The following is a 27,060-nucleotide window of genomic DNA, read 5'->3' as shown; positions in this document are numbered from 1 at the left end:
TGGTGGGACAATAAGCATTAGTTTCTTGACTGGCAGACAGTGAAAATTCTTTACTAATAACACAAATGCCTACTTGCACATAATGGGTTCTGTGAGGCATGTGAGCCACTAACACAGTTTCACACATCCACATATATATTGCTCGTTGATCAGAACTACATGATCTAGCACATACAATAGCCTCAATGCTTACCATTAGAATATCCCAGGAGTACTCCAATTGTGCAGGCCCTGACAATATGCAGATACTCCTGCTCCGACTCCTTCTGATTTTGCTTCAGACTTATGCTACTCAAGGACTTAGAAGCTCTGTACAACACTTTGGATGTCAGTATGCATAAAATGCAAGTAATAAGCATTTGGAGTCCTGTGTCAGATACATGGGGTTGAAAGGCACATTAGGATCTGGAGGATCTATTTGCCCCTTTGCCCCTGAGAGGCCTCACATGCATTCAGTGTAGCCACACAGGATATCAACTGAACAATATACATATCACTAATCATGAGCCGGAGCACAGTCCCATGAACAAAGCTACACACCCACAGGGTAAGAGGAAAATGTGAGACTTCTGGTTTTCTAACTTAGCAAGTAGCTGCACAAAGTCACATGCATGAAGTGCCACACTTACAAAGTACTCAATGCCAAGGATGATTAAGGTTATCTAGGTAGGTGGGGGCCACATTCATGATTACGAACAAGCTAACAATGACCTATCAGTACAATGGTGCAAGCGTACGTGGCAGGCACCAGTGTGTGTCCCAGCACGGCCAGGAATGGTTAGTATGGGGTGACAGATCCATCCCTACTATACACGTAGCATCTCTTACACACACAATGCTACAGTAGGTGACTATTTGTGTAGAGCTGTGCGTCATTACACATGAAGAGGACCAATGACAGTGCCTAAAGAATGGTGAAGAGTCCTTAAGTTACTCAACTGTGAGGTAGACTGACTCTTTAAATCTAAACCAATATATTTTTGGGTATTTATTTTTTTCTAAAACACACACTAAACATCAAGCCCCCACCCAAAAAATAAAAACATACCCATCAAAAACAACAACCTAAAAACTACTACCTAAGGAAATATTTAACACACACTAATATACACTATGCATAAATATTTATAACTAATAAACATGTAAACAAATGGGGAAAGTAAAAATCCTGGGGGAAGAATCAGATCTGCACACTGATGCGCTCTATTGCCTCCTGTAATGTGAGCATGATAGCACGCAGGCTTGACAGCTCACCCTCAATGGCTGCCATCCGAATTTTGAGCTCCTGGAGGTCTTTTAGGGCATGTGCCTCAAATAAGGAGCCTACAGCCGGCGTTGTGTCCATGGCATGTGCTGCTTGCCCCAGATGGGCAGACGATGGTCCTGGAATGGCCAGAGGTGTTACTGTCAGCTGTTGGGCACCCTCCTGTTGTGGGTTGGTCTTTGAATGTCCCGGTTGATCCCGCCTGCGTGCGTTCCAGGTTCCGGCCGCCTTTCCTTGTTCATACAGGGTCCCCATCTTCTTGTACGCTTTTTTGACGCGACGGATGTGGCAGTAGCGCTCCAGTCTTTTGCAGTGCTCATTTGCCTCTTCTGCCGTCATGTTGTCTGGGTAGAAAAAAGGAAATATATATCAGCAAAGTTGAAAATGTACATGATGTCTGCATTAGCAGTCTCACATTTTCTGACCATTGCAAGTGACTAGTCAGCCCAAACCCACATATTGGGAAAGAGATATGAACAGTATACCTTCTAAACATATACTTTTCCTAATCAAACAAGGCAAACTTACTCAAGTGCTGGCTGTGAGGGTTTACAAAATAGCAGTGTCAACACAAATGTACTTGTAACCATATGAACTGAGTTGCAAGCATGATGTTGTGTCCACATGGACACTTTGGCGTTGGTATTGCAGCATGCAACTGGATTTGTTTTTTGTCATTAACATATGTGAAATGATTTATGTCAAGCATGTACATGTAGTGTGCCTCTGCATTGGTTAACTCATCCGGAAATACATAAGGCTACAATTACTGTGTTGACTGTCTCTGTGCCAGGTAGTCAAAACATAGATGGAGGGTGGGAAGCTACCTCCTGTAAAATAGACCTGTTGGACACTTCACCAAGATAGATTTAGGAAAATACCAGGAACCCTAACATATAGCTTATGGTATACAGTTGTAGAAATACCATAATGACCTTAACATATCCTAGTGGCTGCTATCCATGTCAGGAGCGTGTGACTGCATGCTGAAATTCGCATGTGTTCAAGTAGTTCGTGCTGTATTTAGCAGGTCACTTTCCATGAGTCAAGGGTGACAGCGTTGGTGCTAGCCATTAGAAGTAACACCAACAGTAGGTGAGTAGTGCAATGGGCTGTATGCTGCTGACACAGTGCCTACCTACATGCGGTCCTTTCCACAATGCATCAAAATCAACAACTCCTTGCCAATGTATTAATGTTTCCCAGAAATGGGACATTGGGTATATGAGGTCATGAGTAAGGCATTTAACTGCATTTCCATGTGCAGACTGGCAACATGTGCCTAGTGTACTCCAACCCAATCGGTCTACACTGAGGTAGGATTCCTTACATCTAGTCACGACCAGCAAAGCCATATGTCCATATGCTGCTATATGGACATCTACACTTGCAATGTACATCAGACAGGCAGTCTGATGATGAATCGTCCAACACGATGTTAAAATAGAGTAGCTCGCCAACATCCTTGCATCCTCCATGGCATCTGTTGAATTGTTCTTCTGTCACCCCATCTTACATATGTACGATATGGCCTACTCTGCGGGATGCTCAGGTACCCCTGAAGCTGTATTACAGCTACCATACCTCAAGTTAATTGTTAAAAAAGTGCTGAAATAAAGTAAAGGGTTCCTAATGACAATGTACTAACACCCTTACAGTAACACATGTTGAGATACCCTGTGTTCACTGTGATGACTAATCAAAGGTGAGGATGTGGCCTTACAGCTTAAGCGGTCAACTTCGAAGCTGGGGAACCAGTTTTGAGTCTCGGCAGGGATGCTCAACATCCTGCACTTCTGGGCAAATCACTTAATCTCTCTGTCCCTAACAAAATGAATGTGTCAGTCTGTAACACAACTGGTGCTCATGTAAAGCCCTCAGATACCTTTGGGTCGTGGTCAAGCTATATAAAACTCCCAAAAAAAAGAATAAATGATTAGGAATAACTTTGCCCCAACACAACATATACAGCAAATGTCATAAGAAGAATTGTTGGTTTGTGATGGCTAGCCTGCTAACCAGGTCACACAAGTTTGTCTCGATTGGAATTTTGATTTCGCACATAGCTATTGGTATAGGTATGGATCACAAAACATTTTAGTTGTTGATCTGCATAAATGTCTGATCACACCTATAGTTAGGCTTTCCTGTTTTCAGTTTCTATTTTTGGTAAATTCTGGTGGAGTTTTTTCAGTGATTTCAATACCTGAAAAAAAACCAGTGGTTATCAGTGGTTACACATTTTAGCGCCATTAAAACAGAAACAGTGTTTTCCGGTGTTTATGGAATGTTTTGCTTTTATTATTGCTTGCTTTCTGCACTGATGGTGCATGGTATATATACACAGTGTACGTGCAGTGTATATGAGGTCCAAATACATTTTTGCAAATCAAACTTATTGTAATATACAATACTTCTTCAGTGAGTCTTTGGTCATGTGTGCTCTCTCTTTCCTTCTCTTGTAAACTTTTTTAGATGAAAAAGGCCCTCAACATTGGCACTTGAGACGGGCAACCCCAAAACAGCCAGTACACAATTTGTTAACTCTGGCCACTGACATAGCTTTCCATGCCATTACTGGTTCATTATAAGATTGTGATTCTCTGGGCAGGTTCTGCAATATTTGCATCGAACTGGGCACTTATGCCCTCTGAGTTATTGAAGCGGTCAAAAATGAAGCAGCACTTTTGAAACTATGGAGAAAATTCCCCTTTACGGAAGGGATCTACAATATGTACAGAGTACCACAGAGAGGTGTCATTGACTTCAAATGCCATGGTTGGTGAAGGGACATTTCTATGCATCACTGCAAGCCATTTCTCATACATTGTCAAGTAAAAGTTCCTGAATTGCTCCTAAACATTGCTTTGCTTACCAAGTGGCAAGCACTCTAACGTGGAACATGTTGCAGTGCCAAAGTCAATAGAAGTGTCACCCAGCCTACTCTCAAGGAGATGTTTCAGATCTATACCAATTATGCTGAACTGTCGGCCGACAAGGGTGTTTCCAGACTCTAGTTATTTTTAATTATGTCCACTACAGCAGTCCTGTTTTCCTCTAAAAATGTAAGAATGTAGTAGAGCGTACATTTTTTCACATCACTATCAATATGTGACCAAAGATCCTCACATTTCTTGCCTTTGGCATTATCACTCAGCTGAAACTCTGAACAGTTGCCCCATGGATAATATTGCATTCACAGCACCTTGGACAGAGAACCATCAACTAAGTGATACAGTTGGGAGGACTCATTCTTTGATGCCACACACAGCACAAAATGAGAAATATTTGCGTTTTAGTTCCCGAACACAACAAAACAGGGCACCAGAATGGACTAAAAAGTCAATAGCATTCTTCATTAACTCTGAAGATTGTAAAGATGCTTTCAGCATACCATCTAACAGAGAAGCACTTCAGATCGGGTATCGATTTTGACAGGTCATCACACAACTTTTTCATACAAGTAGCTGAATCACTGCAAATACAAACAATTATCACTCCAATATTTGTTGAGCTTGAAAATAACCTTTTTGCAGCAGCATTCCAAGCGACACTGCGTTCTATGTTTTCCAAACGTCTGGTGTCATGTTTTCACCACTATCCCAAATGCTTGGTGATAGCACTCTTTTCACATATACTTGTCATTATACCTTGCATTGAATATTTAAAGTCTGAGGTGTTGGCAATTCACCTACTATCAATACTGACTCACTAGAAACTGGGGGCTGATGTATTAAGGGTTTTTACCCAATCTCTTTGGGTAAATGTGATGACACATATTGGGAAAGATTCTTATGAAACCAGCTATTTTACCTATCAGTGAAAGACTCAAACACAGCCAAAATATGAAATATGATTTTGCTATTTCCTGATTCTCTATAGTTTATAAAATAATTAAACAAGACCTAAATCATGCTTCTAAACCCTGCATCTTTAGACCAAAGATCACAAAACCGAAAAAAGCAAAAGGAAGAAGAAACAATATTTTAGCGGCATCCCTAAACAACAAAACACAAGCAGAATAATGTTAGCACAGTCTTTCTTGCTGCTAGCTTGTATAACAAAGTTACATTGTATTGGTCCCTTCAGGAAGAAAAAAATGACTCTCACTCTCCTTTTCCTTTTTTTGAATGGCATTTAGTTTGTGGTTGTGCAGGTGTTTTTTCAGTGTTTATATGTTTACACTGGTGAGGGCTATTTCCCTTTCAGTGGGGTTTTATCAGTTATTATAGGTTTAAACCTAAAACCGGACAGCCAACCTATAGTCTTTCCCACTGAACCCATTTTGCTAGCGACATTAAATGTATGCAGCATGTATGAGCATAATAGGATACTCAACATATCAAAGTCAAACACACCAGCATTGCCACTGTCCTGCTGCCCTTGTTTCCTGCGGTCCCGTGGGGAGGCTGAGTGCAGCGGGTGTTGCGGACTACACTAACCAGCGGCCGTAGCGGCGCGTTTGCCGCCTATGCCTTGCAAACGTGCCAGGAGGTGCTTAAATTGGACCCAGGGCTCCCGCAGCGCAGGAAGTCAAACACACCAGCATTGCCACTGTCATGCCACCCTTGTTTCCTGCAGTCCTGTTTCCTTTGGTCCCGCGGGGAGGCTGAGTGCAGTGGGGGTCGCGGACTACACTACCCAGCGGCGAGTTCACCGCCTACGCCTTGCAAACACGTCAGGAGGCGCCTAAATGGACCCAGGGCTCCTGCAGCGCGGGACGCGAGCGGGCGTGCCCGGGTCAAGCCTGGGCTAAGGGCGGGCCCATCTGCCCTCGTCAGAGCCCGAATGAGGCTGGACTACCCCTCTTTCAAGTGTCCTTCACCAAGTTTGCTGAGGTGAGCTGCATTTGATTAATAGCATTAAGTGCTGAAATATATATGCTATGGGGAAACGCACCTGCATATCAAGTTGCCGACCCTCTACTAGCGTATACAGTATGTTAGAAAGGGTAGTCAACATTGTTGCCAACCAGATCGAGCTAAATGAGAGGAGTCTGTCTCTGGAAATGGTGGCACCACAGTCTGGCCCTTTGGTAGGGGTGGCCCAAGCTGATCATGCTGGCCCTTCTCCGATGCCTGGTACGCAGACCAACGCTATGGGCAATACAGCGCTCTCAAGACGTAGCCACAATAATGAGGACAATTAGGATTCATCTACGGTAGCCTGTAATGGTGAAAGCACATTAAACATGGACATACCCCCGATCCCTGCAACTTCAGGGGCAAAAAGGAAAAGAAAATTGGCTAAACCTACCAGGTCTAAGAGGGAACAACCCCCTTGTGTTAACCATCCCCGTACTGCCCTGAGTTCATGGATACAGGGCCCCCCATCCTCTCTGAATATGGAGACTGCTGAGCCCACTGCTAATCCTATATTAGTTGAGGCATCAAATCGTTCTATCTGTAACCAGACAGACACCGCAGCAGCTTCTTCTATCTGTTGCAGACTTAGTGAAACCTCAATTGACATTATTGTGGATACTGTATGTGAGCATATTAAAGAACTCGTGGATAAGAACTTTACTGCACTCTGGAAACGTTTAGATCGTCTGGAGACACTGTCAAATAGATTAAGCTCACAAATTAACACCCCCAAGCCCGCTATCCAGCATGGGGCGAACTCTAACCTGCAGACTACCAGTGCACCTAATCCTAGTCAGCAGTCGCAGGCACCAGCACCAACGTCTATTTCTCCTACTGGGGCCTGTGACACCTGCAGTAAAGTTAAGGAATGTTTTGTATTTAAATCTATTGCTGCCCAGGATAATCCATCCAATACCGGACGCTCAACCACTATATCTTCACATACGCCTTGAGCTCCATGTGGTGCCTATGTGAGCTCCTCAAATAGAGTTAACCCAGGGGGTAGCGTGCAAGGCGAGATTGCTGAAAATCACACGAATATGGTAATCACCGGGGCCAGCAGGGAAGTTCTTAGCCTACCTCCGTCAGCATGTCCCTATGTATTAGTCCTAGCAGGTGTACTGCCTCTTAGAAAAAAACAGGTAGAGACTTGGAACCAATTGTGAAACAAAAGTGCTGATTGGTTTGTAAAACATAAAGGGTTTTGGGTGGCAAATGCTAGTTACATCATAATGGTACGCAGGGTAGGGTGGGTTGGCACCTCCCCGAAGAATAGTCATTAACTTTCGACACCCGTAGTTGGTAAATCACAGGAGCTTAACACTGCCATCTCAACCCTTATTTGGTCACTGCCATTGGGCTTTTTCTATAAGCCAATCCCGGGGCCAAATACCCATGACGCTTTCCCCTAAATGATGCATAATAGGTTTTCTGCCTTGTCTGACTTAGATAGTCAGGATTGACTGGCATCTTCTTTACCACCAGGTGAGACTACCTCCATTCCAATCACGCCCAAGCCCTCAGGTCATGATATTTTAGTTATCCCTGACATCGACCCCAATTTAAATATACTAAGCTGGAATGTGGCCGGCTTGGCATCCAAAATAAATTCTGAAGACTGGATAAACATAGTCCAAAAATATGATATCCTTATGTTGCAAGAAACTTGGGCAACATGGGATTTACATTTAGAAGGGTTTGAATGTTTCAATGCCATTGTCCCCGTTCCCAAGGTTGGTCGTCCGTCTGGTGGACTTTCAACTTGGGTCAACATCTCCTCAGGTGGTAGTGCTAAGGCTCTTGTCAGAGACAGCGACAATTTCCAAGCTTTGATTTGCACACAGGGGGCATCCATTTGTTTTATTAATTTTTATAATAATGATTTTCATGCTTCCCCGAACATGAATTTTATCAAATTGTTTAATTTTATTTCCAGCTCACAAAGTCAAAAGGCGCACTAGACCTTAGCTGGTATCTGCCTAGGTGGTGATTTTAATGTAAGGATCTCTAGGAAAAATGAATTAGTCACAGACTCTTTGGCCAATGTGCCCCCATGTAATAGGGGGATAGAATTGCTGGATCGTTTGTCTAACCATAATTTAACAAATGTAATGGAAATTGCGGCCTTACCCCAGAAAGATAAGCATATTGTGCCAGCATACAGAGGTCGAGGTTGCGCTTCTACCATTGATTATGTTTTTATATATGCCTCTTTAGAAGATTGCTTATTAAAGGCTGAGGTCATACCAACTGTTCAGGGTGATCACAACTCCATTGTAACAAGAATTAGATTTGCCCCAGGCCGGAATTTGCCAAAGAGTGTGGGGCTAGTAATTTAGTATCCTCTACTGATAATTTAAGAGTGATTTGGTGAGGTATTGATAACAACGATCTATTTCCTAGAATGATAAAAGCACACCCATTACTTATCGACATCTGTTTATCATCAATTGATCACAACCCTGAGGTAATCAATGCTTTCAATCACCTCTGTGGGGGTATTAAACGAATGATTTCTAGGCCCACAGTGGAATCCAACCAGGGACCAAGATGGTTTAATAGCGTCTGCTCTAGAGCAAACAGAGCTTCGCAAGGCACTCACAACCAAGCCAAGGGATGCAATTCTTGTTACGTTCTTGAGGCTCCAATATAAATATATATCAAGGCAACGAAAAGATGAGATTTTAAAAAGCAATGGGATAACCTTGCATGTGCTGCCAGACTCAATAATGGGAATGGTTTTTGGGCAGCAGTAAAAGACATGAGATCTATGGGCCTTACACTAACTCCCATAAGCTGTAAAATAACTAGCAAAGCATGGGAAGCCCACTTTTCTAAGATCTATCTAGCGCCAATACAAAACGAGGACCCCTATAACCTTCAAGCAGCTTCGAGAATTCAGATATCCGTCTCAGAAGTAGAGGATGCTATCCACCAACGTCTAGGCAATAAAGCTCCTGGTCCTGATAGGCTTCCCATCGATCTCAAACATAAACCAGAGTTTTGGGCGCCCCTTTTATTAAATGTTTTTAATAATTTAACTAATGCTTCCATTTCGAGCACATGGTCTACCAGCATTATTGTTCCTTTTTTTTAAAAAAGGTGACCGATCCAACCCTAGTTGTTATAGGCTGATCTCCCTGATTGATGATACACTAAAAATTCTCGGGAGGATCCTGTTTAATAAGAACAGGTCCTGGGCTGAGGAGGAACATATTTTAAATTCGTGCCAGTTAGGTTTTAGAAGTAAAATAGGCACAGTGGAACGGTACCTAAACCTTAGCTTGATTATTGGCAAATACTCCATAGCCCTGAAATCTCCCATTTATTTGGCTTTTATGGACCTTACTTCAGCCTTTGATTTTGTTAATAGGTCACGCTTATGGTCGATTCTTTTAAAATATGGGTAGGAAAAGGTTTTAGTTCACTTTTTAGCTTATTTGCACAGGAACCTGAAAGCCCGGGTGAGGATCAGTAAGGACGGGGAGGTTTCACGGGACATTAATATTGGTAGAGAGGTCAGTCAGGGGTGTGTACTGGCCCTTCTCCTATTTATTTTATATATCAATGGTCTACATAACTAATTGATTAAACTTACCAATGACGTTCCGAGAATCAATGGCAATACACTCCCCGCCCTACTGTATGCGGATGATGCGGTCCTAATGGGCCGCACACTCAATGCACTAAGCACTTTAGTCCGGGGTTTTGTGGATTTTATGGCTGGCCTAGATCTCTGCAAAAAGTTTAAAAAATCTTTTTGATGGCCTGTGGCCCAAAAAAGTACCTTATTAACACAATCTCCATAGGCTTCGAATGTTTACATCGCACTTGCACTTTCCACTACTTGGGGTTGGTATTCACAGCCAATGGTTCTTGGGTAGATCATGTGGCACATAGTAGGAGCAAGTTTTTAAAAGCCACCAACTCAATTCTGTGCCTCCCGCAACCAAAAAAGGCCGAAGTGGTTTTATCTATTATTAAAATTTTTCAATCACAGTGTATTCCCACCGCAACATACGGCGCAGAAGTTTGGGGTTTTACAAAGTGCAGTAGTATTCAGGGTGAGGGAGACAGATTTTGTCTGAAACTTTTGGGGGTCCCAATTTCTTCCTCACAGTATGTCTGTCACAAGGAATTGAAATTGCCATATATCGAAGATTATATTAGGGCTCGTCCAGCCATATTCTGGCTTAAAGTTTGGCAAAATCCAGCAGCAACCCTTACTAGAGATATAATAGTCGACTGCGTCAAATGTGATAAGGGCAGGGACATACCTTGGCTTGCCGCTGTAAGGGAGAGCCTGAACAGCGTGAACCTTGAACTTATCTTTTCAAATCCAAGTGATATGGAGGGCACAAACAAAAAATGTCTTCAGGAGGCTCTATATGATCAGTACAGTAATGCAAGACATGAGAAAGAGCTTTTGAAATCCTCGGTTGCAAGGTATATGTCACTAGCAGACGCACTTTGTTCGTCATCATTCCTGCCATCTAGCTATCTTTTAAAGAACGTAGGTCGCTGGGAAAGAGGTCTGCTTTTTCGTCTAAGGGCAGGCACTTTGAAATGTTTGCTTTACTTTCCCTTTGGGTTCAATGTCAACCTTGAACAAATGCCCTGCCCTTGTGACAATCAATGTTACACTTTTTATTCTTTTGTAATTTTTATCAAAAATATACAAAACGGTTTTTGATACTTTTTTTTTTTAAGGTAACTGCCATCATTGATTATAAAGTAGCCTATATGGAAATTCTTAAATTGAAGGTGGATGACCTGGTTTTTCATGTGGGATCCTTTATGAAAGTGGCAGTTCGCTCATGTGCCTCAATGAGCACCCACTGATGGCTGCTCTGCACTGTTTTTTTTTTTTAATTTATCAACTTTGATGATCAGCAAAATATTTAGATTTGTTTATTTATTTAGTTTTTTATTTGCCCTGACAGTTTCTATGCTCATCTTATATGTGCTTCTTCTTGAATTATTTTAGATTGTTGCATTGCTATTTATTCGACTGCACTTTACAGATTATTGTCTCACTATGCTGCTTTTTGACATGTGCTACAGGTCCCTATTTGGATATTGATGATGTTGCTGCTTTTCATATTTGTGTATTTTTTTAATTCTATGTATTTTATTGCTAGTATTTGATCGGTTCTTTTATGGATATATTTATATCCGAATAAAGATTAATTAAATTGATACTCAAGAACAATAGTATAAATTGCATTTCGAAAACCCATTTAGTGTAAATCTGATTACATGACACTGTAATGTTGACAATTGGTAATGATGTCTGTGTTATGTGTTCCACATCACCAGCACCTGTCTTATGTTCAAATATGGACATAGGCAAGCGTACCGTTTCCAGACAAGCTCATTCCACTTTGCTGCAACATTTGGTGAACGGTAGGATGTCATGTTTGTGCCATGTTATGGGTGTAAGACAATAGAAGCTTTGACCGTCTGTCGATTTAGTGTCAGGTAATGGTACATGTACCATAAGCATCCAAACAATTGGTGGGCAAACATCACCACAGCAGGTAGAGAAGCACAAAACATGTGGACCTGCATACATTGCCCCTACATGCACATTGACATACGTTCTTGTACATTTAAACATTTTACTGTTTACAGCTTCAGTTGTATTTGCACACTTACTGTAACTTGGTTACAGGTGAATGATGCAACCCCATATATAGCACTATGTTATTACTATCAGAGCACACACAATATTTACAGAGCTACAACTATGTACTATTTACACTTACTGGTAGCATTGGGATCCCTGAAAGTTTCCACTTCACCCCGGGTGTATGGTGCAGGTCCACCTACAAGACAAAAATGTATACATTGCTTTGGGAATATTGCAAATACACACCGTCTACATATAATGCACAGTACTATGACATCCCAATTATCTGGTATATTCAGCATGTTGGAGGTCACATGTATACATGTAATGCAGCTAGTCACCTCACATGGCAGTAGTGGCTGAATGTTGACTGAGAGAATCTCACATCACAAGCTTGAAGCATGCCTCAGGTATGTGATGTTTTGTGTACTGCAGGCCAGCATCACCTCATGCCAGCTTGCACCATGACAAGAGTAAAAAGCATTGGCCCTGGCATGGCAAAGTAGATCTGGAATATAAAAAGACACATACGCCGTACGTAGCATTGCAAGGACAATGTCAGACTATTCATTTCATTGGCGCACAGAGCGCTGAGTCGCCGCAAAGCATGCAACCATGTAACATGGTGCAAGGGTGCATGCCTTTGAAAGTGGAATCAATTTCCTATCCTGAAAGAGCCACCCTCTTAAGTTGCCTAGGGCTTGTCCAACTGTACTGAACAATACAGCACACATTTAGAAGGTTAACATGATAAGATATTGATCATTACTTTTCTCTTTACACGTCACCTGTGCAGGGAATTCCAAAATAAACAGTTCATGCTCTAAACAAGCATGTATGTGAAATCAGGTTATGTGAAGATACATGCATGTGAATCAAACACAACAGCTCACCAGGGGTGAACTATTGGACAGATGTACAGTGGATTTTTATAACCTCCCCCTCAAATGATCTGCCCCTTCCATGTCAAAATGAAGTATACATTTATTGTGATTGGGACACAACTACGTGCAGGTGGTACAAACCTACGGGGCCACCAACTTCCAAACCAAGGTGGTGTATGAGATCCGCCTCTCGTGACACCACATCCGTCCATCGGTGCTTCAGCTGGTGGAGGGTGCGGTCAACCCCAAACACCTTATACATGTGCCAACGCACCCTCTCCCAACGCTCCTTGCGTTCCTTGGTGGGGTAGCCCTGGATGAGCCTACCCCCTGATGCAATCATGTTTGGCAAATAATGGACCAGCAGCCATAGCAGGCCCCCAAACGCTCCCTCCGAAAGCCTCTTCGCCCTACCCTTCCCCGACATGACCGACCCACTCTATAGACCCTAAATCCAATACAAATACCCCTTAAACAAATACTATGCAAACACAACCGAGAATCTAAACTCTAGGCCCTGCACACTCACCCACTGTGTCAGTTATCCTTCTGACATATATGGTATACAAAAGGCTGGGATTCGTCAGGAGTCCCAAATACAACAATAATATAAATGTATGTTCGAATTCAACATATCGTCATATCAGAACTACAATTCACAGACAGCAGTTCCATATATTATCTCATGAAATATACAGAACTGAATGTAGTACAACACAAATACAGATCATGAAAATTAGGCATCCAAGGTGTAGAATTCTATGAAAGTATCTCCAGGGACCTCACAAATATACAGAAAAAGATGCAGCCAAGGATCTCAAGGTTGTACAAATATTACAATTGCCAACCCGTGTTTCGCGGACTCTAGCCGCTTCTTCAGGGCGAGAAAAAATATAAATGATCAAAATACTATGATTATCATTGTAACAAACGAAGACAGTAGTTAACAAAACATTTACTCTAAGAGGGGAAAAATATACCAAAATACAAGATGAGCAAAATATGAGAATAGAAAAAAATTGAGTAGAATAAAATGATTACCTTGCAGGGTAACATCCTAAACTCCGGTATCAGAAACTGTACTGTTAATGAAAACCTTTGTGCCAGTTTGACTACTTGAGTGTCTAGCCAAAGACTACATAAAAGACGCTTACCCAAAGATGTGAATCTAACAAGCGGACAGAATACCACCATCTATTTCCGGATTTCCCTGTGCAATTGTGACATGAATGTATGGTGTCCAAACCCAAAGTGCTACAATGTGTGTATTTGCTCACCAAAATTTGGCTGGAATAATATCGTAGAGGCTATTGTAAAATACAAGAAAATTATTTATTTTCATATGCTCTACAAGTCTTGTCAAATGGACCTGTGGGGGAAAAACACACACACATGCCACACACCATGTTGAATAACACAGTAAGCGGTGGTATATAACTGACGTAGGTTCAAATGATTCTACTTATTGAAACGGTAGAACTAAGTCTACAGTGCACAAAACCATATTGTTTATAGCCAAAAACACATCCACAATAATCAAATATTTCAAATCGCAGGCGCCCAAAAGATAGACATGGGAAGTCGCAAACCAGCTCTGCCTATGTGGAAATATGGATTTTTCTGGTCAGTTATGTCCCCTATCTTGGACCCCAACGGTTCTATGTGCATGTTACAAGTACATGTATGATCCCTCCAGTTCCAGTTATGAAGACGCAAATACATATGCGTCCACCGTTAACATGTCCTCTTTTAGATCCGCCATGAATGAGCCGGATATTCCATTCCTACGTACGAAAGGCCACCGCCTTTATATGGTTCACTTATGCCATTTTACAGTCCAGGCAAGTAGGCCCTGATTCTGTCATCAAGCTTTTCCTGCTCTCTACCTCTGAAGCTCCAGTCCGAGCCTGCATCTGTGACCATGAACTTTGTCTCATCCTCTGCGCGGCTCACGATGCCTGACATCAGCTTGCTGCCTGCCAAGAACTGTATTTCACCTTCGGAAATTATCTGCTCCGCTCCCTGCCCAATGCATTCCTGTCTAGTAGCTTAAGTAAACATTCTGCCAGCTACCGAGCAAAGGCCCGGCTTCTCTGTCTTTATGCAAGTAATTCATAGCCCTGTTACTATGGAAGATTCCTGCCCTCGCATCTAGTGTAGACACTTAGACGCTTGTACACGCACTAACAGTCAGTATAGTCAGTATAGAATAAGATTCTACTCCAAGAAGGCCTCTCTTTTGGATAACATAGTTCTTTAAACATAGGATGTTAGATATGATTTGGGATTAGGTTGACTTGACCCTCCAGACATCTGTCGCCACATGTAGAGTTAAATGTCAAGTCCCCTTCACCCCCTAGTTGCACGTCAATCACACGTCATGCTGCTGTGTGCGCATCTCTGCCAAGTATTTCTGCTGACATTGCGAAATTATTTCATAGGTCCACCCATATGTAACATCACAACCAATGACGTTTCCTTGTTACTCCCAATTACGCCTCCTTCAACTACGCATGTGAAATGTTATCTTTGCTATCAATTGTTACGCCTCTTGCATTTGCTTCGCTGTAATGCCTATTGTATAAAAGTTATTAATTATCAATAATGTATGTACTTCACTTCCTGAGCCTCCGTGGTGATGGAACCTGGAGTCCACGATTTCGAAATCGTTTATTGGAATAAAGCCCGTTCTTAACCTCTAATACCACGGATTCTGCCTCTTACTTATTGAGCTATTTTTATTATGTTCTGTATCAAATTAAGTCCCGGTAATTAAATTATTTACCACATAAATGGCGCCCGAACAGGGACACTTTCTCATCTCACGCGCCGGCGGTGCGTTGCAGGCCCGGTCTCCTGCCACAGCTGGACGGACAACAACGCGTACCAGCAGGATTTCCTGTATCTCCCTCCGGTCAAGCGGGGGCGACTGAGGCTGCGATCAACACCCAGACGAGGCGGTGAGAAGTGCGAAGTATCCCGACCAGAGCCTAGCTGAGAGAGCAAGATCCGAGGTATACAGAGGCCCACCAGTTTCCGAAGTCCCGAGTCGAGTCCAGTTTCCGAAGTGTTCGAGTCGAGTCCAGTCCGGTTCAAGTTCAGTTCAGATCCGTTCCGAGGCCTTCCGTTCCGAGCTACCCGGTGAGTACCATTACTGGGGAGGCGTTCTGGCGTGCACATAAGTTGTGCCGGTCCAGACGGGTTTGGGTACACAAATCCGGTCCGCACTGTTTTAGCAGTGTATCTGTACTGTTTAGCAGTATATCTAGTATATCAAGTATATAAATTCAGAATAATTCCGTTTAATGTCGAGAATTACGTTTTATGATTAAGTTTTCTTAGATCGTCATCTTCATCGTTGCTCATGTAAATGTTAAATGTTAAATGTATTGATATGTCCTGCATGTGGTATGAATGACTGTTCATTATCGTGGTTTATTGTATTAAGTTTGTTCAAGACCAAGAATCAGACCAGTTCTCAATATGCCGCTCTTTTCGAAACTAAGACAGATCACAACTAGAAAAGGGGTACTCGAAGAAGCTGTTCCTATTCCTCCTAGGGACACTCCAGGGTACTTCATGTATCATAAACACGGCCTAGACGCTATATTATTTCTTGATTTATGGGTAGACTACACTAAGGAATTACCAGAAAGTCAGAGGTGGCCCGCAGCTGGGACCTGGGATGCAGAGTGCATCGTGAAAGTAGAGGAAGAATTATGGAAAAAGAAAGCTAGACAATCACAGAAGGACGCCATTGAATTATGGCGTAAAGAATCGTATAGACGCACAGAAAAAGCACGTAGACAGGAAGAGAAGAGTAAAGAAAATTCAAATAAAGTCCGAGAAAATCTATTAATTGAAGAAGGTACACGAGTGAAATCAGAACAAGTAGACAGACAAAGAAATGCCCTTATGAAGGGTATGTATCCCCTTCTGGCCGAGGGATTACCTAAGGCTACTGCGGGGATACCAAAAGACTTGCCACCCCCATTATTTCCAATAAAAGTACATCCTAAGGGGCATCCTAGAACCGCAGAAGATGTTTTTCTTTCCTCATATTTAGATGACGCAGCTCCCGAGTATGCTAACTCCGCCCCACATAGACCGTTGGCCGGGGAGGTTCAACGCCAAGATCCTGTATCTATATCCTTACAGCAGACACAAGTTCCGGCAAGCACGTCCGTTTCCACATCTGTTCCTACAGCTACTTCTATAGCTGTGTCCACACCTATACTTGCTGTATCGCGTTCTACGAATCCTTTCACACCCGATACTCCAGACGGGGTTACTGGAGGTGCTACCAACATTTTCTCTACGCCACCCAGAGTAAATAAACTTACCTTTCAAGAGTCAGCACATCCGCGTACCCCCAAACTCATAAATGCACGCACGCTTAAGGAACTTCTTATAGATTGTAGATATGACCCTGTGCCCGTCAAAGAGGACGAAATGATCATGGCATCATTACGTATCAGACGAGCCGCGGTGTATTTAGGGAAGTTACCAGGAATGACTATGCATCTAGATAATATATATCATTATGTCCAAACAGGGCGAGACTCTGAATGTATTAACAGAGCTATGGAATACCAGAAAGTGGAGATACAGGGGGAACTGTTACGTTTCCTCATAAATTGCGTAATCAGAAATCAAGACCGACCGGGGGTAGATCCGGAAATAATGGAAACTCTTACCAGATGGAGCCAGAATATATCAGAAGGGAGACATGACAGGCAAAAATGTATAATAGCCATGTGCAGAAAGATCCGTAAAGAAATAGAACGCCTACACGAAGAGAGATTAGCGGTAGACCAGTTTGAACAAAACGAGGAGGAGGAAGGATCAGGACTGCCCACAGGACAGTCGGACACCATAGCCTATGTAGGTAGAGGAAGATCTTGTAATAGTACCAGATGTTTTACTGATCCAATACGTCCGATATGTCCAGATAATAACAGGAATTTCCAAACACCTATAATAAATATGAGGTCCCCCGAGCATTCGTTCCAAGCCGCTGACAAATTACTGCGAGAACGAAGGGGTTATCATTTACTCGATTCTATGGATGAACAAGAATTAGCCAGGTCAGCCGTTCATTGGGTTGACAGTCCCGGAAAATATGGTGATGATACAGTAGCACACACATTTTTGAACCTCACCCCAGATGAACAGCGTTTAGCTGGGATTTATATGATTCAACAACTTCTTATACTATATAAAAGCCAACATTCAGATCCTGGTCCCTTACCTGATATATTGACTGAATTACTCACGAATAGATGGAAAGGTTCAGGTACTAAGTTAATTAAGGAAATACTAGAATCCAGAAAGCAGTACATTCTTTTTGTATGTCCAGAACATGTTTCATTGCCCATCAAGGAAAGACCGATGTATTACATGGACAGACAGAATCCCTTACGAGAAGTACACCCAATAAAGGGCAAGGACAATCAGTTTAAACGTGTATATGTATATACACCCATATCAAAAATAGAATTGTTAGAAATGAAGAAAGTGGTACCCAGTCATGACAAAGACCCAGCGGGTTTCCACCGAGAAATTAAAGACATGTTACTCATGGGAGAGTATACCTATCCCGACATTATGACAATATTAAAGGTATTAATGCCTGCTGGCATTTATGAAAAACTCAAGGAAAAAGAGTGGGAGGTAGGAGACCAAAAGATAGATTGGACAGCATTAGAAAATGAAGAAAAGGCCCGAGGTCCAGGTTCGGGGCTTGGGGACAAAACTAAAGCACTGCCAGGTCTACTAGTACAGGTACTGCCACGTTTATTAACTACGAAAAAGGAAGACTGGGGTGCAATCTCAGCCTGTAAACAAAAGCAAGATGAAGACACTAGTGATTTCTATGCCCGATTCGAAAAATGTTTTGGTATAAATAGTGGTATAAAAGCAAGTAGCGAGTCATACCCACATCTGTTTGTGACAAAGTTAGTTGAAAATTCTTTGCCCCAAGTGAAGAATAGAGTATTAAAATTCGAGAGTACATGGCAAGGTAATACCCCATCACAAATGTTACAAATGTTACAGTACCATTACAATAGAATTAGAGAGGAACAAGAACATGAACAAAGACGCATGAAAGACACGAAAATGAAAATGCTAGTCTCTCAGACAGTTCCAGCTGAGGGTCATAAAAAGGGTACGACACAGTCCGGTGATTCAGCAGGACCTGTAAAAGGGACATGCAACTATTGTAAACAGCCAGGACATTACATACACGATTGCCCAGTCCTGAAGCGTAATATCGCCACAGGTATTACAAAAGAAAGACCACGGCCACCTAGACAGGATCAGAATGAACAAGGAGCACCGCAGCATGCACAAGCCATGCCAGCTCCACAACAGTCTATACAGTTTGTGCCAGCCGCACCAGCGCTGCCGGCTGCTGCCACACAAACCACGACACGACAGCTGTACCAGACCGCACAGTATGACTATCCTGATTATCAACGATATGCATGAACTAGCCTAGAGAGGGAAGTTGACTTACCCCTTATCGAGGTCCCTGTAGACCAAGAAGGACCTTATGTACATAGTGAATTATTAGGCCAAGATAGAAAATTTTTACTTGATACAGGGGCAAGTCGAACAACTATAAAACGTAGTGAAGTTCCAGGGGCACCCCTCTCAGGCTCACAGAATATTTCCCTTGGTTTTTCAGGAAAACCTATTGTTAATGAAGTATCACAGCCTCTTCCACTTACGATAGGACCCTTGACCAGAACTACAGATTTATTGCTTACTAAATCATGTCCAGAAAACTTGTTAGGTATAAAAACACTGAAAGCTCTAGGAGCTATAATATGTTGTTCTCCGGAAGGAGTAAGATTGTTTTTACGTGATTTCAAAGGTCATTATGTGTCTCGAGACATGGATTCCCGACTACAGACTTTACCCACACATTTATGGGCACAAGGCCCTACAGATGTTGGTTGCATGAACATTACACCATATCGAGTCACACTAAAGGCAGGAGTGGTACTACCACGAATGCGACAATACAAGTTACCCCCAGATGCTGTAATGGCTTTACTGCAAATCATTGACGAGCTTATTGACCAAGGAGTGGTTGTGGAGACCGACTCCAATATATGTAATTCACCGATAATTCCGATTCTTAAACGAACTGATCCAAAGGCTCCCCCGGTATATCGATTGGTTATTGATCTGCGCGAATTAAATAAATGTATTGTACCACAATACCCCGTAGTTCCAGACATCTCTTCATTACTGACAGCGATTGATTCCGAAGCAACATTCTTTACTGTAATTGATCTCAAGAATGCCTTTTTCAGCGTCCCAATAGATCCGGAAAGCCAATATTTGTTCGGATTTAGTTTAAATGGACGTAGCTTTAAATTCACACGCGCACCTCAAGGATTTACAGAAAGCCCCAGCATCTATAGCCAAGCACTGAAACGAGAACTTGACAGTATCCACATGTCAGTCAACACTGCATTGCTTCAATATGTCGATGATCTGCTGATCACCGCCCGAAGCGAACCTGAATGTGAAAAAGCATCACTGACGGTTTTACAATTTCTAGCCGAAAAGAGGCACAAGGTGTCCCCTTCTAAGCTGCAATTCTGTGTCCAGCGAGTTATTTACCTTGGTCACTCGCTGTCCAAGGAGGGAAGGCAGCTTACACCAGATCGTATCCAGCTAATTGCAAATATGCCAATACCCAAGACACAAAAGGAGGTGCGGGCTTTCATAGGCCTCACTTCATATTGTAGGCAGTGGATCCCTCAGTATGCGTTTCTAGCAAAACCACTCATTCAATTAACAACACAGGAGGCAGCCACATCGACTGTCCTCCCTTGGACTCAGGAACACACACTAGCTTTTGAAAGCTTAAAGAAAGCTCTATGCCAAGCACCTGTTTTAGCAACACCATGTTACAGAAAACATTTTACACTCTTTGTTACAGAACGAGAAGGTACTGCCTTGTCAGTACTCACACAGGAACAAGCAGGATCACACAAACCGTGTGCTTATTTTTCTAGTACATTAGATCCCGTAGCTCAGGCTCTGCCTGCGTGCCTGAAATCAGTGGCAGCGACAGCTTTAGCAATCAGACAAAGCGATGCCATAGTGTTAGGACATCCATTGACAGTACAAGTACCACACGCAGTAGAGGTTCTTGTGAATCGAACGCAAACACAACACTTGACTATAGCACGACTTACAGGGTATGAACTAACATTGTTTCAGCCACATATAGAAATCAGACGTTGTAACACATTGAATCCTGCCACACATAACCTGTAAATGGAACAGACCCACTAGCTCATGATTGTATTGATGTTATTACAATAACGACGAAACCCAGACAAGACTTGACAGATGTCCCCTTGTCAGATCCAGACCTAACGTTGTATGTAGATGGCTCATGTATGAGAACAGGTACAGGAGAGTTAGTGGCCGCTTACGCAGTCACAACAGACACTGAAATTATTGAAACCAAGTGTATAAATACCTTGTCCGCTCAAGCAGCAGAGCTCGTCGCTCTGACACAAGCCTGTATTCAAGCCACAAATAAAAAAGTCAACATATACACTGATTCACGTTATGCATTCGGAGTTGTACATGACTTCGGCGTGCTGTGGCGAGAGAGAGGTTATTTAACTTCTCACGGTGCCCACATTCAGCACGGACCCCTCATTCATGCCTTATTAGATGCAATACATCTACCCATTGCAATATCGATTATGAAATGTAAAGCTCATACGAAAATTACTGATATCATTTCTCAAGGCAATGATCTAGCTGACAGAACAGCTAAACAGACTGCTCAAACTCAAACATCCGACATGACAAAGACAATAGTCCAGACACCAACACATTGCATGATGGTTAAGGATCCCGCTCTTGATGTAATTGACATACAGACACATGCTACTCCAGACGAAATAAGGAAATGGACTGAATTAGGAGGGATCCAAACGGATCAAGGATGGATGACGAAGGAAAAATCTGTGTGGTTCCTTCCTGATTCAATGGTCCAAGTCATTATTAACACTGTACATAGTCCAGCGCATCTAGGAGAGAAAGCTATGCTAGACAGCATTCAACGTATTTGGTTCAACAAACATTTACGAGCAGCAGCGAAACAAAAAGTTCGTACCTGTATGATCTGTTGTCAGTTCAACCCAGGAAAAAGCATTCCCGTAGAGCAGGGTGGATTTCAGCCTCCTGACCACCCTTTTGAAATTCTCCAGATGGATTATATCCAGATGGAACGATGTCGAGGATTCAAATATGTTCTCGTAGTTGTCTGTGCTCTTTCCCGTTGGACAGAGGCGTACCCGGTTTCAGATTACACTGCCCCGACTACTGCCAAACAGTTAGTTCGAGAATTCTTCCCACGATACGGTTTACCACGTGCTGTCTACTCAGATAACGGCCAGCCGTTCTCATCCGAATTAATGAAACACGTTTCACTTTTGTTAGGTTATCAGTGGAAATTCCACTGTGTCCGACACCCCGAGGCAGCAGGTCTCGTGGAAAGACATAATCAAACTTTGAAAATCAGATTGTCCAAAATATGCAGGGAAAAAGGTGTCGACTGGGTAGTAGCATTACCAGTTGCACTCTTTTACATGAGAATGGTAGCACACTCTCGAACAGGGCTATCCCCGTATGAGGTGATCTTTGGCAGACCACCAAATATGTGGGGGACGCCTATACCACGTAAAATAACTGATATTGACTGTAATATGCTGACAGATTATTTGGCTTCCTTGATGTCTGCACTACAATCTTGTCGTTCACAGGTAGCTGCAGCCTTTCCTGACAACACTGAGGTGAAACCCCATGACGTAATTCCGGGGGATCTCGTTTTAGTGAGGAACTTTGATCGGAAGACTCAGCTGGATCCTAGGTGGAGGTCGCCTCAACTGGTCTTACTCACCACAAGGACAGCCGTGAAGATCGAAGGCAGAAAAGGCTGGGTACATTCAAGTCATATCAAGAAATTTTATGGACTACCATCAGATATAAAAACTACACCTCGTGTGTCTTCACCCATTGACTCAAAACTTCCTTTGGTTGACTCAGGTAGTCACGAACATTATAAACTAAAACTCAGATCTAATCAGTCAGGAAATTTGATTGTTTAAGTCCTCTCCAAGGTGAAGCGGTTGAATTTGTCTCTGACATGTATCCCTTAGATCTGAATAGAGAAAGAACCCGAAAAATGTTGAAACGACATACATACTGTAAATCACTGCGTAGTCATTGCACAGTGACGTTATTGATTTTGTTTTTCCTAAGTCTTTAAATAATTATTGCAAGTATATTGTTGCACATATGTTATCCTATTTCTAGACATATTTATAATATTACTGCTGAACATTCTTTTAGCGAATTACCTCCGCATGAATTGTCATACAGATTTGCGCTGCGCAATAACACTTTTATTAGTATGTTACATCATTCCCATCAGGTTAGCAATGCTACAAATTGTTGGATATGTGGCCGACTCCCTCCCTATCAGAACTATAAAGGAATTCTACCTCTTTTTCCATACCCGTTCACACACAACGGCTCCTGTGGAGCATGGTTTAGTTTAATTAATTCCTTAGATTCAAATTCTGCAGTTTATCAAGACAACTGGGTATGGGGAAATCTGAACTTAGTTTTACTTAAAGTCTGCCACCCCAACAAGGAGGGACTTCCCAAAAGAACAGGAACTGATCTAGAAAATGAAGTATATGGATTAGGTAATTTTACGCTTAATCTCCTGATCTTGAATGTCGAATCCGAAGCTAATCCAAGTTTGCCCGCCATGTCAGTATTTCCAGTAAAAGGTGAATTATGTGTGAGAAAGAATGGTTCCATACATATGGGCCATAGTAGATGCACCACTGTAATAGAATTCAGTGATCAAGGCAAGTCGACATTTAGAGCTTCCCGCCATTCCTATTTTATATGTGGTCAGACGGCATATGTACGTTTGCCTCTAGATTGGGATGGTACCTGCTACATTGGATTCCTTTTGCCACCTGTTTTTCTAGCTCCTCCTGATTATCACAGAAATACTCATTTAGTACACAATAGAGAAAGGAGAGATCTCCCAATAGTCGACTACACTGAAACAGCATGGGAAAAATACACAGATTTCAATAAAGGTCTCTTTCCCTATATAGGTACCGTTACTAATAGTAAGCTGATACGTAGATTAACTAGAACACTGGAAGCAGTAGTGAACGAAACTATTTCCGCCCTAGGCAATTTAACAGAAGAGCAGTCTGCCATGCGGATTGTTGTGCTTCAAAATCGTCTTGTCCTTGACGTCATCCTGGCCGATAGGGGCGGAGCTTGTAGGGTCATCGGATCAAGCTGCTGCGTATTCATACCAGAAAATTCGCCATCTGTATATAAAGCCATAACCCGCCTTCATAAGATTGTAAGCCAGATACACCAGAATCCAGGCACCTGGACTTGGTCCGGTTGGTTTTGGAGCATGTTATCAGCCTGGGGATGGAGGGTTCTATCCTTCCTAGGTATTGGCCTTCTCATACTATTCAGTTGCTGCTTATGCCTGCAATGTGGACCAGCGATTTGTGGTCTGTGTGCCACATCGTGCATTCCACATCAAGATTTTCATTCAAGATCCCGGAAGAAGAAAGAAGAACAAATGATGCTATATGAACAGATCAATGGATTAATGAAGATTGATATCTCTTGACGGGCAAGTAGGGGACAAGGAGGGAATGTGGAAATATGGATTTTTCTGGTCAGTTATGTCCCCTATCTTGGACCCCAACGGTTCTATGTGCATGTTACAAGTACATGTATGATCCCTCCAGTTCCAGTTATGAAGACGCAAATACATATGCGTCCACCGTTAACATGTCCTCTTTTAGATCCGCCATGAATGAGCCGGATATTCCATTCCTACGTACGAAAGGCCACCGCCTTTATATGGTTCACTTATGCCATTTTACAGTCCAGGCAAGTAGGCCCTGATTCTGTCATCAAGCTTTTCCTGCTCTCTACCTCTGAAGCTCCAGTCCGAGCCTGCATCTGTGACCATGAACTTTGTCTCATCCTCTGCGCGGCTCACGATGCCTGACATCAGCTTGCTGCCTGCCAAGAACTGTATTTCACCTTCGGAAATTATCTGCTCCGCTCCCTGCCCAATGCATTCCTGTCTAGTAGCTTAAGTAAACATTCTGCCAGCTACCGAGCAAAGGCCCGGCTTCTCTGTCTTTATGCAAGTAATTCATAGCCCTGTTACTATGGAAGATTCCTGCCCTCGCATCTAGTGTAGACACTTAGACGCTTGTACACGCACTAACAGTCAGTATAGTCAGTATAGAATAAGATTCTACTCCAAGAAGGCCTCTCTTTTGGATAACATAGTTCTTTAAACATAGGATGTTAGATATGATTTGGGATTAGGTTGACTTGACCCTCCAGACATCTGTCGCCACATGTAGAGTTAAATGTCAAGTCCCCTTCACCCCCTAGTTGCACGTCAATCACACGTCATGCTGCTGTGTGCGCATCTCTGCCAAGTATTTCTGCTGACATTGCGAAATTATTTCATAGGTCCACCCATATGTAACATCACAACCAATGACGTTTCCTTGTTACTCCCAATTACGCCTCCTTCAACTACGCATGTGAAATGTTATCTTTGCTATCAATTGTTACGCCTCTTGCATTTGCTTCGCTGTAATGCCTATTGTATAAAAGTTATTAATTATCAATAATGTATGTACTTCACTTCCTGAGCCTCCGTGGTGATGGAACCTGGAGTCCACGATTTCGAAATCGTTTATTGGAATAAAGCCCGTTCTTAACCTCTAATACCACGGATTCTGCCTCTTACTTATTGAGCTATTTTTATTATGTTCTGTATCAAATTAAGTCCCGGTAATTAAATTATTTACCACACCTTCCGGCTTGTAATAACAGGTTCCAAAGCCACCCCTCGAGAAGTCTTAAAAAAACAACAAAAGCAACCACGGGCAACCCAGGCACGTATCCTGCCTACTCGCTGCGACACACAGAAAAACACAACATAAGCACGATTTGTCATAAATACTTCACGTCCAGATTTGTAAAAAACAAACTGATTACAAATAGCCAATTATTTAGCGAAAATGGCATACATGTATACAAAAGCATCTGAGCATATTGCAATAACTATGTCTGAAAAATATAATAGCTAGAATTCGCAGCCAAACCACTGTTCCCTTCAGGATCACAAACACTGACACGAGTTCTACGGAATACCACTGGTACGCACATTCTAAACATCTTGGGGCTTATATACAAGCCCCTTGCGCAGCCGGTGCGCCACTTTTAAAATGGGGAAAAGTTGCGTACTGGCGGCGCAAGTGGCTTGTAAATAAACCCCAGCCCCTTGCGCAGCCGGTGCGCCACTTTCTTTCCTATATTAAAAGTGACGCACCAACGGCGCAAGGAGCTTGTAAATAAGCCCCCAAAGTGGCAAAATAAATTTGTATCCATTATTCCTCTCTAATAATGAACGTTATGACGTCCAAGTTTTGGGCTATAGAGTTGAAAACGGCAAACATCGAAAAACCTTCTGGTGTCTAAGTGAAAAGTCACACTGGCATAGCACGTGGGCTATAATTATTACTATCACCAATGATTTGTATACAGAAAGGTCATTCTCACCTGTGCAGCAGCTTCTGAAACAAACAGAAGTCTGAGGGTTAGCGCGGTTTATTTTATCGCTTCGCGGGTTTGCTTGAGGCTGGCTGATATTGTGCCGCCATGTCGCCAATAGCTGTTAGCCACAGCTTGGTAATAGGGCGATAAAAATATCGCCGCTTTAGCGGCAAAAAGTGCCGCTAAAGCGGCGATATTTCCCTTGATAATATGCCCCCCTCCTTTTTACAAACAACGATTGCCTTCATATTCCTACCAGCGTGCTGGAATAACAGGTCCCTATTTTGTGTAATACAGTCTTACCATGACAGACCTTCCGCCCTAAACTTCCCACGAGCGCAACCATTCCCATGCTATTGCCCAAGTATGCACAAGCCAGACTTAATTGCGACGGCACAATCACGCTAAATGAATTAGTATGTGAATCAAAAACAAATTCAAATAGACCAATCACAGTAAGCCAACGCACACTGAAGGCTAGAATAATTACTTAAACGTGAAATAGGGCAAGGTGTCCACAAGAATCATTATCCATTATTAAATTCTGACCCAAATGCCGTGGCTAGTAGTAAAACTGTAAAACGTGATATATGAAGAAATGTGTATTTTAAACGAAACCCTCGCCGTATACCAAATGCTCACGATATAAACCATTAAGTCACTTCCGGGTACTACAAAGTGGCAGTAGGAGAGAGGATGTGGTCTGATGGCTAGACTGCCGACTTTGGTTCTGTA

General features: G+C 42.6%; 1 protein-coding gene across 1 annotated transcript; it reads right to left on the bottom strand.

The window, feature by feature from the left end:
* On the bottom strand, window positions 1–26,700 carry LOC146816740 (uncharacterized). The gene is made up of 3 exons (XM_085609163.1): window positions 26,629–26,700; window positions 11,898–11,957; window positions 1–1,608 (listed from the first exon to the last, which is right to left on the bottom strand). The coding sequence occupies exons 1-3, from the start codon at window positions 26,675–26,677 to the stop codon at window positions 1,181–1,183; spliced, it is 537 nt and encodes a 178-aa protein (XP_085465289.1). The 5' UTR covers window positions 26,678–26,700; the 3' UTR covers window positions 1–1,180.
* Window positions 26,701–27,060: the final 360 nt, after the last annotated feature.

Source organism: Triturus cristatus, chromosome 6 (genome assembly GCF_964204655.1).
Source record: "Triturus cristatus chromosome 6, aTriCri1.1, whole genome shotgun sequence".
In the NCBI taxonomy this organism is placed as follows: Eukaryota; Metazoa; Chordata; class Amphibia; order Caudata; family Salamandridae; genus Triturus; species Triturus cristatus.
The sequence above is the reverse complement of the archived record's forward strand: the minus strand, read 5'-3'. Positions and strand labels throughout refer to the sequence as shown.